At 41.9% G+C, this 12,625-nt stretch overlaps 1 protein-coding gene across 1 annotated transcript in view; it reads left to right on the forward strand.

The window, feature by feature from the left end:
- The window catches only part of SND1 (staphylococcal nuclease and tudor domain containing 1), a 415,583-nt gene that overhangs the window by 35,041 nt on the left and 367,917 nt on the right, over positions 1 to 12,625 (forward strand). Inside the window, exons 3-8 of the mRNA XM_044246515.1 lie at positions 1,935 to 2,055; positions 5,698 to 5,776; positions 8,108 to 8,268; positions 9,017 to 9,108; positions 9,727 to 9,885; positions 11,477 to 11,583. Of these exons, the coding sequence (XP_044102450.1) occupies positions 1,935 to 2,055; positions 5,698 to 5,776; positions 8,108 to 8,268; positions 9,017 to 9,108; positions 9,727 to 9,885; positions 11,477 to 11,583 (719 nt within the window). The remainder of the gene's footprint in view (positions 1 to 1,934; positions 2,056 to 5,697; positions 5,777 to 8,107; positions 8,269 to 9,016; positions 9,109 to 9,726; positions 9,886 to 11,476; positions 11,584 to 12,625) is intronic.

Raw genomic sequence — 12,625 nt, forward strand, 5'->3', positions numbered from 1 at the left:
TTTTACTGAATTTTAGATACTGGTGGGGCCTCAGAGCTGAATCCTGAACATGAGGTAGCTGTAGGACATGGCTCAGGCTGTTGTTAGAATTAAGTGAATCATTAAGGTCATCAGAATGGAGGAGGCTTTAGTTTTAGTTTGTTCAGTACAGTTTTTGTGATGTGGTTGACAATTAGGCTCATTTTTCAATTACAAGACTCTTTGGTGACAGGTGGCTGCCTTCATTTTTAGGGAGTGGAGCAGGGGGTAGAAATGGGGCATGAAAATATAATGAACTTTGTAGGACCATTGAGTGATTGGCTCTTTTGCTCTTGGGTGCTTTGAGGAAAGAGCATTAGATGAATGAGGATAAGCTTGTTTTTGTGTCTTTGAGAATGCTTACACAGAATCAGGTCTTCCTAGAAGCATTCCCTACTGATGTTTGTGACACTGCTATTGTGAGTATCAGCCCAACGGGTTGGTGGACTGCCATCTTTGGATTGGCTTCTGGTTTCTGAGAAGTCATATGGATGTTTTTCTTTTAGAAAAGCTTATTGGGTAGACCCATGGGATAATCTTCATGGTCTGAAAGGGTTAGCAGAGGCTTCCTTTCCAGGCCAGTGATGTACTGTTTATGTTTACTCTCTGTAGCCCAAGCTCTTTGGCTCTGGGCAGTTGTAAACATGCACATCTATGCACACTTACCTTTCATGCTTTGCGTTTTTTTCTGCACACGAGGTCCTGCAGATCCTATGTTCCTTGAACTTTTACCCCCTCCTTCCTCATTTCTCTTCTGAGGGAACTTGGGGGTACCGATCTAGGTCTAGACTGTAAATTCAAGTGCAGGTGGCCTCTGACTGATGGACTCTTTCAGAGGAGACCTCTTGCTTTGTACCATCCTAGAAGTGGTGTGGTGGGAGACTTCGCATTTTGTGGATGTGTGGCTCACCACTTATGTCAGGGCCTTAGATGGGTGGAGGGAAGAATGTCATTGTCAAGATGACTCCTTACCAGGGCCTGTTACTGGTGTCTTCCCTAAGATTCTGGGGCCTGGGTCCCACCGGTGCAGCCCTAGATAGAGCAGGAAAAGGAAACATTTTGGGAAGACTAGTTCTTGCCCTTCCCAACTCTGTTATTCTTAAAAAAGGTGGGGGAAATGATAGAAGCAAGGCTCTTCCTTGATCAGGAGACTCACTCTGAAGTAAGAGTACTAGAACCTTGCCTTTACTCTGATGATGCCTTGAACTGGTTTCGGCTAGTGTAATAATCAGTGAAAGCGCTTTGTAAACTGGAAAGAGGCAAACAAATGGAGATGGTAGTTACTTATGTTTTCCCTTTGACTAGGTGAGTTCCTGGAGCCTGGACTTCTCATTCAAGAGTGGTTTGATAAATATAAAGCATTTAGAGTAGTGGCTGGCTTATGGCAAGTGCTGAAAAATTATTGGCAAAATTTGAAACATTATTACTCATGAAGGAAACTATAGCTCTGAATAGAAAGTAGTGGAGGAGAAAGTCCTGCCAGAATCTGGGCAACTCTGTTACCTGCTTTGAGGGCATGTGCTATTGGAACCAACTGCTGGATCCTCCCCCCTTTTTTTTTAAAGGTTTTATTTATTTGACAGAGCGCAAATGAGTGTGAGCAGGGGGAGGGGTAGAGGGAGAAGCAGACTGCTCACTGAGCTGGGAGCCTGATGTGGGGCTCTGTCCCAGGACCCCAGGATCGTGACCTGAGCCAAAGGTAGACACTTAACTGACTGAGCCACCCAGGCGCCCCACTAGATCCTCCTTTTTTATGAGCCCCATAAAAATGCAATCTATGTTATGTGCATTTCATTTTTATATTCCCCTCAGGACTTAATGTAGGGCCAGGATATGGAAGGAATGAAGTTGCTTGAATGCTGATTGTGGTCGGGAACTAGGCAGTTCTCATGTGACACATTTGTTTTGTCTTGCAGCCCTGGGCATTTCCTGCCCGAGAGTTCCTTCGGAAGAAGCTGATTGGGAAGGAAGTCTGTTTCACTATAGAAAACAAGACTCCTCAGGGACGAGAGTATGGCATGATCTACCTTGGAAAAGGTGAGTTAGCAAGGAGAAAAGGCCTTCTCTCTGAGTCCAAAGTTGCTCCAAAGACCAGATTTTATCTGGTGGAAGGCGGGTGTGAGTTCTGGTGGAGGTAGTTCTAGGACAGTTGGCTCTGGGTGTAATTGGAAGTCTTATGAGTACTGGAGCTTTCGTGGTGCATAGGTGCTCCTGGTGCAGTGTCCCTGATTGCTGCTCCTTGTTTACTCCTGTGCCTGCTTTGCTGGCCTGGGTTAGGTGTGCGTAGTACCCATAGCATCCTTCCTTATATTTAGACCATTGGCCTGTGTAACTCAACGGTTCTGTCCTTTTAGGTCATAATGCTAATTGAATTCCTAGAGATTTCCTATTGCATCTTCTATTTCCTTTATCTGTCTTTTGGGTTTTCTTCTCCTGAGGGTTTTTAGGAAAGGAAGAGTTGTTTAGGACTCATGGGTTTTTGCAAGCCACATGGTTTGGAATGGAATGGAAAGAGCACAGGCTTTGGAGTTGTGTAGATGTGGGTTAGAATTCTGGCTTCTGTTACCATCTACTCTCATTTAACTCTTAGTCTTTGTGTAAGTCCTAGTTTTTTCATTTGTAAGCTATTGAGAGAGTTGAAAGAGATAGTGTGTGTGAAGTACTTGGCCCTGGCACAGAGAATGTACTCAGTAATGTGTGTGCACATGCACATATGCCTGCTATTCGGCTAGGCCAGGTGGCTTATGTGGTAGGAGGTGTTCTGATCTTTTTTGGATTAGGGGGAGGAACAGAATAAGATTGTGGGATGGAGTTTGAACAGAAATAGGACATTGAAAGGATTGGTAGAGTGTTCTCCATAAAGCAGCCATTTTGGGAGTTATTTCGGGAGCAGTTTTTTGTTTTTTGTTTTTTTAAAATCTTTGATTAAATTCTGTGACTCTTTGATAAAATAACCTTCCCACTTAGCTGCTTTAGATAATTTTTTGACTTGGGTAGTCAGTTAACTGGAAGTAAGTAAGCAGCTAACAGCATTCTCTTAAGATTCTGATTTTAACTGTAGAGGTCTTAGGAAAGTGAGTTGGATGACTCCAGGATGACCCTGGAAAGGTCTCATTTGATTTACCTGGTAGACAAATGCCCTTTTTAGCCTCCCAAACTTTGGCTGTCTGCTTCTTGATTGAATGGGAAATTACAGAAATATATAGCATCTTTCAGAAAGAGAAACAAATTTGCCTTTTGCTCAACGTTCAGATAATGTAATGGGAAATAAACCACTTAAGCATTATTGTTAGATGGCTCCTGGTTAGACAGAATAGAAGCTCATGGTCTTCAAAATGCAGTTGCTCAGGGATTTTATCACTTACAAAACTGCAGTTCCATAACAGCTGGTCAGTCTTCTGTTACCCTGCCACAGACCTACTTGAAACTACAGAAAATGGCAGGTACAGATAGCTCTATAAAGACACCACCTCTGAGAGTTCTTTTAAGTCAACCCGGTCTTCAACTAAAATGTCTAAGTATTTTAAGGGAAGTTGACATTTAAAATTCTTTGTTTTTAGAAAGTTCATTTTTAAAATTGACCCATGTTATAAACTGGACATATGTGCATGATAACATGCTAGTGTTTGGAATAAGACCTCGTGCCTAGGAAGTGATCGTAAATACAGACTGAAAGAATGTTTGGAATTGCCTACACTGAATGTTTGGAATCATCTATATCTTTTAGTTTTAAAGGTTTAAATGACTTAAAAGTTTAATATTTTCACTCAGCTCTTTTAAGGAAATCTCCATGCCAATTCTAATGAAAGGATACACTGGCTTAGATAATCAGTATCCATATGTTCATCCTGTTTCGTGGCTACTCCCTTTTTGTGATGGAGAAGAATGGTAGAATTTGAGAATTTTTGGTTGACCTTGAACTTATTTAAAAAAAATTAGTCTTCTGATTTTTGGAGAAAATATAGTCACCCACTTGCTCAGAATACCATCCCAGTTGTGACTTGGTCAGTTTTATAATTCGTTAAGTACGAAGCAAGAATAAAATCCTTAGCCTACAAATTCCCCATTTCAGTATTCTTTCCACCACATCTTGTTGCCGGAGTTCAGTCCAGGGAAATACATTTCTCTCCCTTTTGAAGGAGCAATCAGAACTCACTTTTTAGAAGTGGGCCAGCCAAGGGCCATTTCAGAGCACCCTGTGCCAAGAAACTGAAAGCTATTTGGCATGCAGTTGATTGACTGGTTTTGTGACCCCACACCTTGTTTGTACCAGGGCTTCCTTCTTTCTACTCCCTGACATCTTGACACCTTATTGCTCAAGTTTTCATTTTATTGTTAAACCCTTCCTTTTGACTCTCTACTCTTTGGGATTCCTGTTGCTTTGAAACGACCAGTGTAATATTTGCTAATGTCAGATAGCTGTGTGTGTCTATGTCTGGCCTCAACGGTAACCTCAGTGGAAAGGTTCTGGTGATCCATGCTCAGCCTCAGAACCTGAGAATTCGTTGTATAAATATCATTCATCTTGACTTCCCTTGGTAGGAAAAGAGGCTTGTAATTTGCTCCTCTAGCAATCTGGGCAATGCTAATGGCAAGGTATTTAGGCTGGATTTGGGGTTGGTGTGTATATTGTTACTGCTTAGCGAAGTCAATATATAGTGTATTAAATATAAATCTTACAGAATTTGATTCTTTGCTGATGGTACCTATTAGCTAGATTCCTGTGTTTCAGTTTATCTGGGACCTTGTTCTCTGCCATATTAAAGATTTTTATGCAGCAGTTCCTTCACAGATGTCTTCCTTTATCGCTTTGTCTGACAAGCGGAGATTTAAGAGCTTACAGAACCTGAAAGCTTTTTCAGTAGCATGGAAATGCAATTAATGTTTCAAGTGCCCAGGTAGAACCTAATCAGATTGGGTTTTAAGTTTACCTTCATTTTTCTTGCCTGCGGTTATATGATAGATGAGAAATCTAGACACCACCTCTGCCCCTGTGTCTCTTGGAGCAGGAGAAAGTCTTTTAACAAATGGTGTAGATTGTCTTGGTGTCCTCTTGGAGCAGGGCATCCTGAGAGGAATTAAGACTTTCTGTGTAAAACATGATAGACAATCCTAAATGAATCCATCTGATTGCACAGCAGGTGTGTGGACTAATTTTTTGTTTTTAATTCCTGTTGTATGCTGGGCACTGTGTTAGATTTACAGACATTGTGGCTTAATTTTCACAAGAACCCACGTGGTGGGTACACTTCCCACTTTACAGATAAATAAATGATGATACTGAGGGACCTTGTCTAAGCTATTAAGTGGCAGAATTTGTGTTCCGCTCCAGGCCCCTGCTGCTTAGGTCAGTGTTCTTTATACTCTCTAGGGCTGCTGTGTGTGTCTTGCTTTTCTTTCAGTCTCTGTAGTTCCTGAGATTGCCTTTGGCCTGGGAGATACCCAAGAAAATTAGAAACAAAGTCCTGAAGAAGATTTATAGATTTTTGGGTCCTCAAGACTAGACATTTTGGGAGAAGAAGTTTTCTGAAAAACCCAACACTGTATTGCTGCCTTGTCCAGTTCTCTGGCAACATCATTCTCCTTGAGGAGCTTAGGGTGAAAAGCGGTTCCATTAGAGCTCTGCTACTGTTGGAGACAGATTGGCATCTTGTGTTTAATTCTCTTTTTCCTCCTCAGATACCAATGGGGAAAACATTGCAGAGTCTCTGGTTGCAGAGGGCTTGGCCACCCGGAGAGAAGGCATGAGAGCTAATAAGTAAGTATTTATTAATCTTCCTACCCCCGTAAACTTCCTTTTCCACTCTGAGAGCTGGGGTCACTTAAAAGAGGTTGTGTAGTCAGCTCTACTGTGACTTTGCTGCATTTTCTTTCCTGTCCCTGGCATACAGTGGGTAACTGCTGGTGCTCTCCTGGCTTTTAGGACATTTCTTGCCCCAGTGTGGATTTTTCTGAGCCAGGAGGTCACTCAGGATTCACTAGTGGCATTTGACATGTGTAACTCCTTTAAGTAAGGGAGTTAGAGACAAAGCACTTCCATTCATTATATTCATAAGAGCCAACAGGCTATGAATTACATGATAGACACTCAGTTCCAGACTATTTATCCATCCGCCCCAAAAGATTTATTGAACACTTACTGTGTGCTGGGCTGTGTTCTGGGCACTGAGAATACAGCAGTGAACAAACAGTTTCTGCTAACATTTTAATGGGGAGACAGATAGGAAACCAATAAACAAATAGGTATATAATATATCATGTGCAAGAAATAAGTGCAGTGAAAAGTGAAGTGGAGTGAATAAATAGAATTCAAAGCAAAATCTGTTGTTTAGGATCTAGGGAAACTGACAAGGGCTCAATGGTTCTGCTTTAAAGTCAGGGAAAATTTTCTGTCTCTCCAAAGCCTTTTAAGCCCGTTTTGGTCTACAGATCTGTAGATGCGTCAGTAGTAGGTAAAAATGTATTTGTTCAGCTAATGGCAGTGTGAAGATAATGGGAATGAGTGTTAGTTATGTAAGCTTTATAGCACATGTATCATGTTCAAGTTCACCAGTGTTGGCTCACAGTAGGATGGATTGCAGCTGGCTTTAATTAACACTTTAGTCTCTGAAAAGTGATATGTTACATCAGTAATTTGGAGGCTAAAGATGCTGTTTAAATCATTAAGTCCTTGCTATATTATATGACTGTTGTTGGTGTACAAAAGGCTTTAGGTAAATATTTGCATGAACTGTACCAGTGATGGCGATGAACAAAGACAAGAATGTACTTTTTACATTCTTCCTGCCTTCTTAGACTTGAGGCCAACTCATTCGCTATAAACTTCTGTGGGTCCTTTCAAACTGCAAAGAAACATTTGTTGGAGCCTATAATTGGGGAGTGAGCATGTGGGAATTTAATTAAATAAAGACCTTTGTCTTAGGTGGTGTTTTTGGAGACTAAAGTTGTATCTTAAGGAGAACTGTTGGCATGATTGTGATTGCAGTAATTTTTGGGAATCCAGTTGGCAACCAGAATGAAATTTTTAAAAAGCCCATAACTCTCTTGTACCATCTTAACAAAGAAATCTCCCTTGGAGTCCTGATCTTTTTTCTTGAAAGCTGTCTTGACTTCTCCTTTTTTTCAGTTTCTATGTTTGCTTCTGTCTCTTAAGCCATACTTTTTATTGCATTCTGGTTGCAGTCTTGGGTCCCCAAAGATGTGACTGTCTATTTTGGGGCAGAGGGGGAAAGAATAGTACTGAAGACTTCAGGCTTGAGAAATTACAGGTCAGGGATCTCTGTTCTGATATCCCTACTGCTTAAGGTGGGAGATTCAGTTTATGCAGATAGCCTTTGATGGAACCAGGTTTTGAGATTGTGGCAAGGCCTCGGAGTTCACCGTTCCCTTTAGCTCAGGGATGTGTGTGTGAGGTTGGTGTCTGGGGGTGGGGGAGAGCCATTTCTGGTTTTGTTTTTTGGTCTATCTTCTGGTTTTCACTGTTCTCATATATATTTGATTTCCTGCGTTGTGGAGGAGGAGTCTTCCATTTTCAAAAGGAAGCTTTTCAGACTGCTTTTGGCTTGCTGGTCTTTACTGAAGGTGTAAGTAGTTTTGGGGTGACATCTGTAATAACAGTATTTGCTCTGTATTCCCCAGCCCTGTTCTGTAGACAGTAGGGAGTAAGTGTGGTTCTTAGTCACTTTCCTTCTGCTGTGTCCTGCTGAGCTCTTCCTGGATCCAGTTCCTGAGTCTGGGGTGGTTAAATGAGGCTGTAACCCCCGGAGAGGCTTCCCTCTGAGCCACCAACTTGTTCTGTTGGAATCACTGATGGTAGCAGTCCTGAGATGTGTGTTCTTGCATCTTCTCATTAAATGCTCTTAGAAGTGAATCTGTTGTTTGAGGGAACAAGTCTGGAATCCAGAAATTATACTCATGGTGATTTTTCTAGTTATAGGCTTAGGCCTGCAGCCATAGATGTGAAACAAATGCTTTGGTTTCTTCAAGGGGAGCAGATGCTGAAGAAACCCAGAGTTCAAAGAAGAACCTGATCCCCACCCCACCCCCACCTCGTTGAACTCATCACATGTGTTTCTTTTTCATGTCCCAGTCCTGAGCAGAACCGGCTCTCAGAATGTGAGGAACAAGCAAAGGCAGCTAAGAAAGGCATGTGGAGTGAGGGGAACGGCTCACATACTATCCGGGACCTCAAGTATACCATCGAGAACCCAAGGCACTTTGTGGACTCACGCCATCAGAAACCTGTCAATGGTGAGGCTGGTGGGGAAAGACATAATACAGAGTGATTTCTGTTTGTTTTCAAGTTTCTCAAAGTTTATAAAAGCTATTTTACTCGGTAGCCAGAGGAAATTGCTAAGAGTGTAACAGCACTGTGGTATTTTGGAAGGTAACTTGAATCCAGTTATGTAGGTTACAACAGATGTGTTCTGACAGAGGTTAATCCTTTGCTGGTGCAGGGGAGTAGATTGCTGGTAATTTTCCACATTGGGTATCTTCCTGTTTTCTAAAAGCTACCACTTAAGTAACATCCCTGAAATTATATTCTGTATACATGTAAACACACACACACACACGTGTGCGTGCACACACTCATTCACACTCCAGTTCCTGGCCCAGTTTTGAGACCTATTAACTACAGACAGAGTAAAATAAAATGATTACCAAGTCTGAATTATTACTTGTTTCTTGCTTTGCACTTGGTACTTAAGTGGTGAGCCAGCAAGCTTATGGATAACGAAGCTTAGGTATAAGCTGTGAGATCCCAGAAAGTGGAGAACACCTAGAAGTTGGTCTGGTCTAATCTGTATTCCCAGGAATAGTTCGTAGAAGAGTCTGTTGTATGGATACTCATGATCTTTCAGTGTTTCGTCACTTCTCAGAGGGAGGCTTTCTGAGGGTTTTGGGGGAGATGAACTGTGTTAAATGCAGTTTGATTGGGCATTGTTTATCCCTGGCACAACTTTGGCTAGTGACTTATGCTGTTTGTTCTCTCACACAGCTATCATCGAGCACGTTCGAGACGGGAGTGTGGTCAGGGCCCTGCTCCTCCCAGATTACTACCTGGTTACGGTCATGCTGTCAGGGATCAAGGTCAGACCATACACTGGGCTGTGGGGGTGGATTTAGGGTTTGTGGAAGTGTTCACTGACTGGTAGCTTCTTCTCCTCTGGGGCTCTGGATTTACTGATTCTTCCCAGTGTTAACACCTGACTAGAGTATTTTCTGCTGTAGACATTGCAGTGAGACTATCCTCTGTTAGTTCAAATAAGATTTAAAAACATTTTTTTTTTTTTAAGTACTTAGCGTTTTGGGCTGTGTGAAGAGGTGGTTGAGATTGAGAAAGTGAACTTCAGAGCTTCCCATCTCCCCTGAGAATGACTGTCTCAATGTAAAATATCCATTTTGATTTTAAAAAAAAATTAGGGATTTAAAACTAGACAGTGGTGACTCTTTTTTTGGCAAGGGGTAATTTTCAAATATAATTTATAATTGCCCCATGATAGTGGCATGCATTTTATTTACTTTCCCAAGAAGTCTGACAAGATGCTATTTCTATTCCCTTTTACAAGTATGTTTTAAAAAGGGGTTAGAAGGCCTGATTTGAGACCTCCCCAACTTAACTTTGTGGTATTTGTGGCTTGGTGTGGTTTTGGAGTTCCTGGCACACACCTTGAGGATCATTACCCACCTACCTTACTTTTGCTTTAGTGCCCAACTTTTCGACGGGAAGCAGATGGCAGTGAAACACCAGAACCCTTTGCTGCAGAAGCCAAATTTTTCACCGAGTCTAGACTGCTTCAGAGAGATGTTCAGATCATTCTGGAGAGCTGCCACAACCAGAACATTCTGGGTACCATCCTTCATCCAGTGAGTGTGCCCATACAGCCTGGGCTGGGTGGGGTTGGGGGTGCATTTGGTGTTTGTTGAGCTGTGGTTTACTTCTTTTCTCTCTGTATTTAAGAACCACGTAAATCTCTTGGCAGGATTATCATCTGATTTTTGAGGCATTTTCTAGGGGGACTTCAGTTAACTGGTAGAATTGGACAGATCCGTCAGACTTCCTCACTTTATAAAAGGAACCTCAGCTTTTGAGTTTGTAAGGGGAGGAGAACTCCTGTTTCCTCAAGTGTTGGTCCTTGAGGTTGGGAATAGGCAAGTTGAGGGGCTGCCCCATAGATGAGCAGTTGCACTGAGGTGTGTAGTACAAGATTGCTGAGCTTTCTTGTATGTAGGTCTGGAGGTAGCTCTTTAAAGTATTGGTGGCACTAGGGACACCTGGGTGACTCAGTCAGGTAGGTGTCTGACTCTTGGTTTTGGCTCAGATCATGGGTCCTGAGATCGAGCCCCTTGTTGGGTTCCCTGCTCAGCAGGAAGTTGGCTTGAGATTCTCTCCTCTCTCTCTCTCTCTGCCCTTTGCTCTTTGCCCCTTGCTCACTCTCTCTCTCTCTCTCTCTCTCAAAGAAATCTTTACGTATTTATTTTTTGAATTCTATCAAATATTTATATATTTTAAAATATTTTTTAAAATTTTTATTCAGTTAATTAACATAATTCAAATAAATGTTTAAAAAAATAAAGTGTTGCTAGAACTATGATGAGGAAACTTATTTATGGAAAAATTAGTTTGTGTACTTCAGGCCTTAGCTATTTACATTTTAACTCTGCTTTTGAGCAGGAAATAGGTTCTTTATGTTCATCTAGTTTTGACTCTTAGTTCTTCCCATACATAGACTTTGGTGAGTGGGCTCCTCATGGAAAGGAAGTGATGTTGTTTTGTACTACCCAAGTGCAAGTGAATTTTCATTCTTATAACCTATGTCCAGTACAGAATAAACTACTGTTACTTATTCTTTGGCTAGAGAATACTTTCATGCTGGCTGTTGTGGAAGGCTGGGAGGCTTGGTTTGGAATGTGCCAAGGTCATGTTTTGTCTGGAGGACTAGCTGTCTGCTGTGCCCTACCAGATGTCACAGTAGAATGGAAATTGTAATTCACTGGGAAAATGTAGCTTAAGTTATTCCTTACTCAGCCTTCAGCTTTCTCCTTCAGCTTTCTCCTTATGAGAAGGGGAGTGAGTGCTGATCTTAGGGAAGGAAATAATAAGGTGTAATCTCTACTAAAGATTAACATCCTCCTCTGCCCACAAGAAGAGCTATTGAAATGTCAATTCCATTCAATGCCACTAACATTTATCCTACTCCTGTTAAGTGAGAGTTACTGTGCTGGGTGTTGAGGGGATGGGAAGCCAGGGCTGTTAGGGGTTGCCACAGAGTGATTGTCTCCCACCTCAGAGCTGGTTTCTTAATGAGAAAATGCTTTATTCCTTTCCTTTCTTTTTTTTTTTTTTTTTTTTTTTTTAATATATGGACTGCAGTATGGATTGTGGCTGTTGATTGTGTCAGCAGTCTAGAGAAATGGATTCTCTTGTGCCTGCCTTTTCATGTGCCTTGTTTTTCAGAATGGCAACATCACAGAGCTCCTCCTGAAGGAAGGTTTTGCTCGCTGTGTGGATTGGTCGATTGCAGTTTATACTCGGGGCGCAGAAAAGCTGAGGGCAGCTGAGAGGTAAGGTCTGCCAGGGAAGGCTTCCAGCCAAGGATCTTGTTGAGGATCTTTAGGGAAAGAAATCTAGTGATCTTCTCTCACCTATCTATGTCAGTATTTGTTATATTTCAGAAAAAGATTAAGGAAAGTCCAAAAGAGGCTAAGATCTCATTGAGGAGTTGCTTAGTTCTAAGTCTTCGGATTGTCTGATTCATTGCTCTGCGGTAAGGGCTAGATTTTCATTCAGCAAACCTGATTTGCTGCTTTACTGTTTTGGTCACTACCCGCCCCCCGAAGCCCCGCACTGAAATTCTGGGTTTTAGGCATTTGGAATGAAATAAACTTGAGGCTCATTTGAGGATAATGTAATCACTTATCAACTACTACCAAACAAGCAGGTTGGAGCCAGGGGTATGATGGAAAGAGCCTTTGGATCCTAAAACATGACCAGTCAGTGTTACTGTGAGTCCTCATGCCCTCATTTATTGAAACATGTTTTAGTTAAAAATGTTAAGGTAGGGAGGGAAAACATGAAACAAGATGGGACTGGGGAGGGAGATAAGCTGTAAGAGACTCTTAATCCTAGGAAACAAACAGAGGGTTGCTGGGGGGTGGGAGGGGAGGGATAGGGTGGCTGGGCTATGGACACTGGGGAGGGTATGTGCTCTGGTGAGTGCTGTGAAATGTGTAAGCGTGATTATTCACAGACCTGTACCCCTGGGGCAAATAATACATTATGTTAATAAAAATGTTAATGTAACTCTGAGGTGCTGTTGTCACATTTTTAGCTAGGTGTTTTGTGGTTAAAGACTTATGTAGAAAACAACTTATTCCTAGAAAAACAGTAGTTGGCTATTCCGAAGATTGAATGGCTATTTCAAGTGTCAAGGTCAGGAATATCTAGGTGTAGGTGAACTTTGTTCACTTAATGGGGTAAAGGGATGAAAATGAAGCAGGTACCAAGAGTAGATGGATGGAGATTATGCTTGGGGAAAGCCCCAGCCACCATCTCCCAGGATACATTTAAGCAGAAGACCTACCAACTACTGATGGCAATGGTCCA

The sequence above is a fragment of the Neovison vison genome, chromosome 4, assembly GCF_020171115.1.
Source record: "Neovison vison isolate M4711 chromosome 4, ASM_NN_V1, whole genome shotgun sequence".
In the NCBI taxonomy this organism is placed as follows: domain Eukaryota; kingdom Metazoa; phylum Chordata; class Mammalia; order Carnivora; family Mustelidae; genus Neogale; species Neogale vison.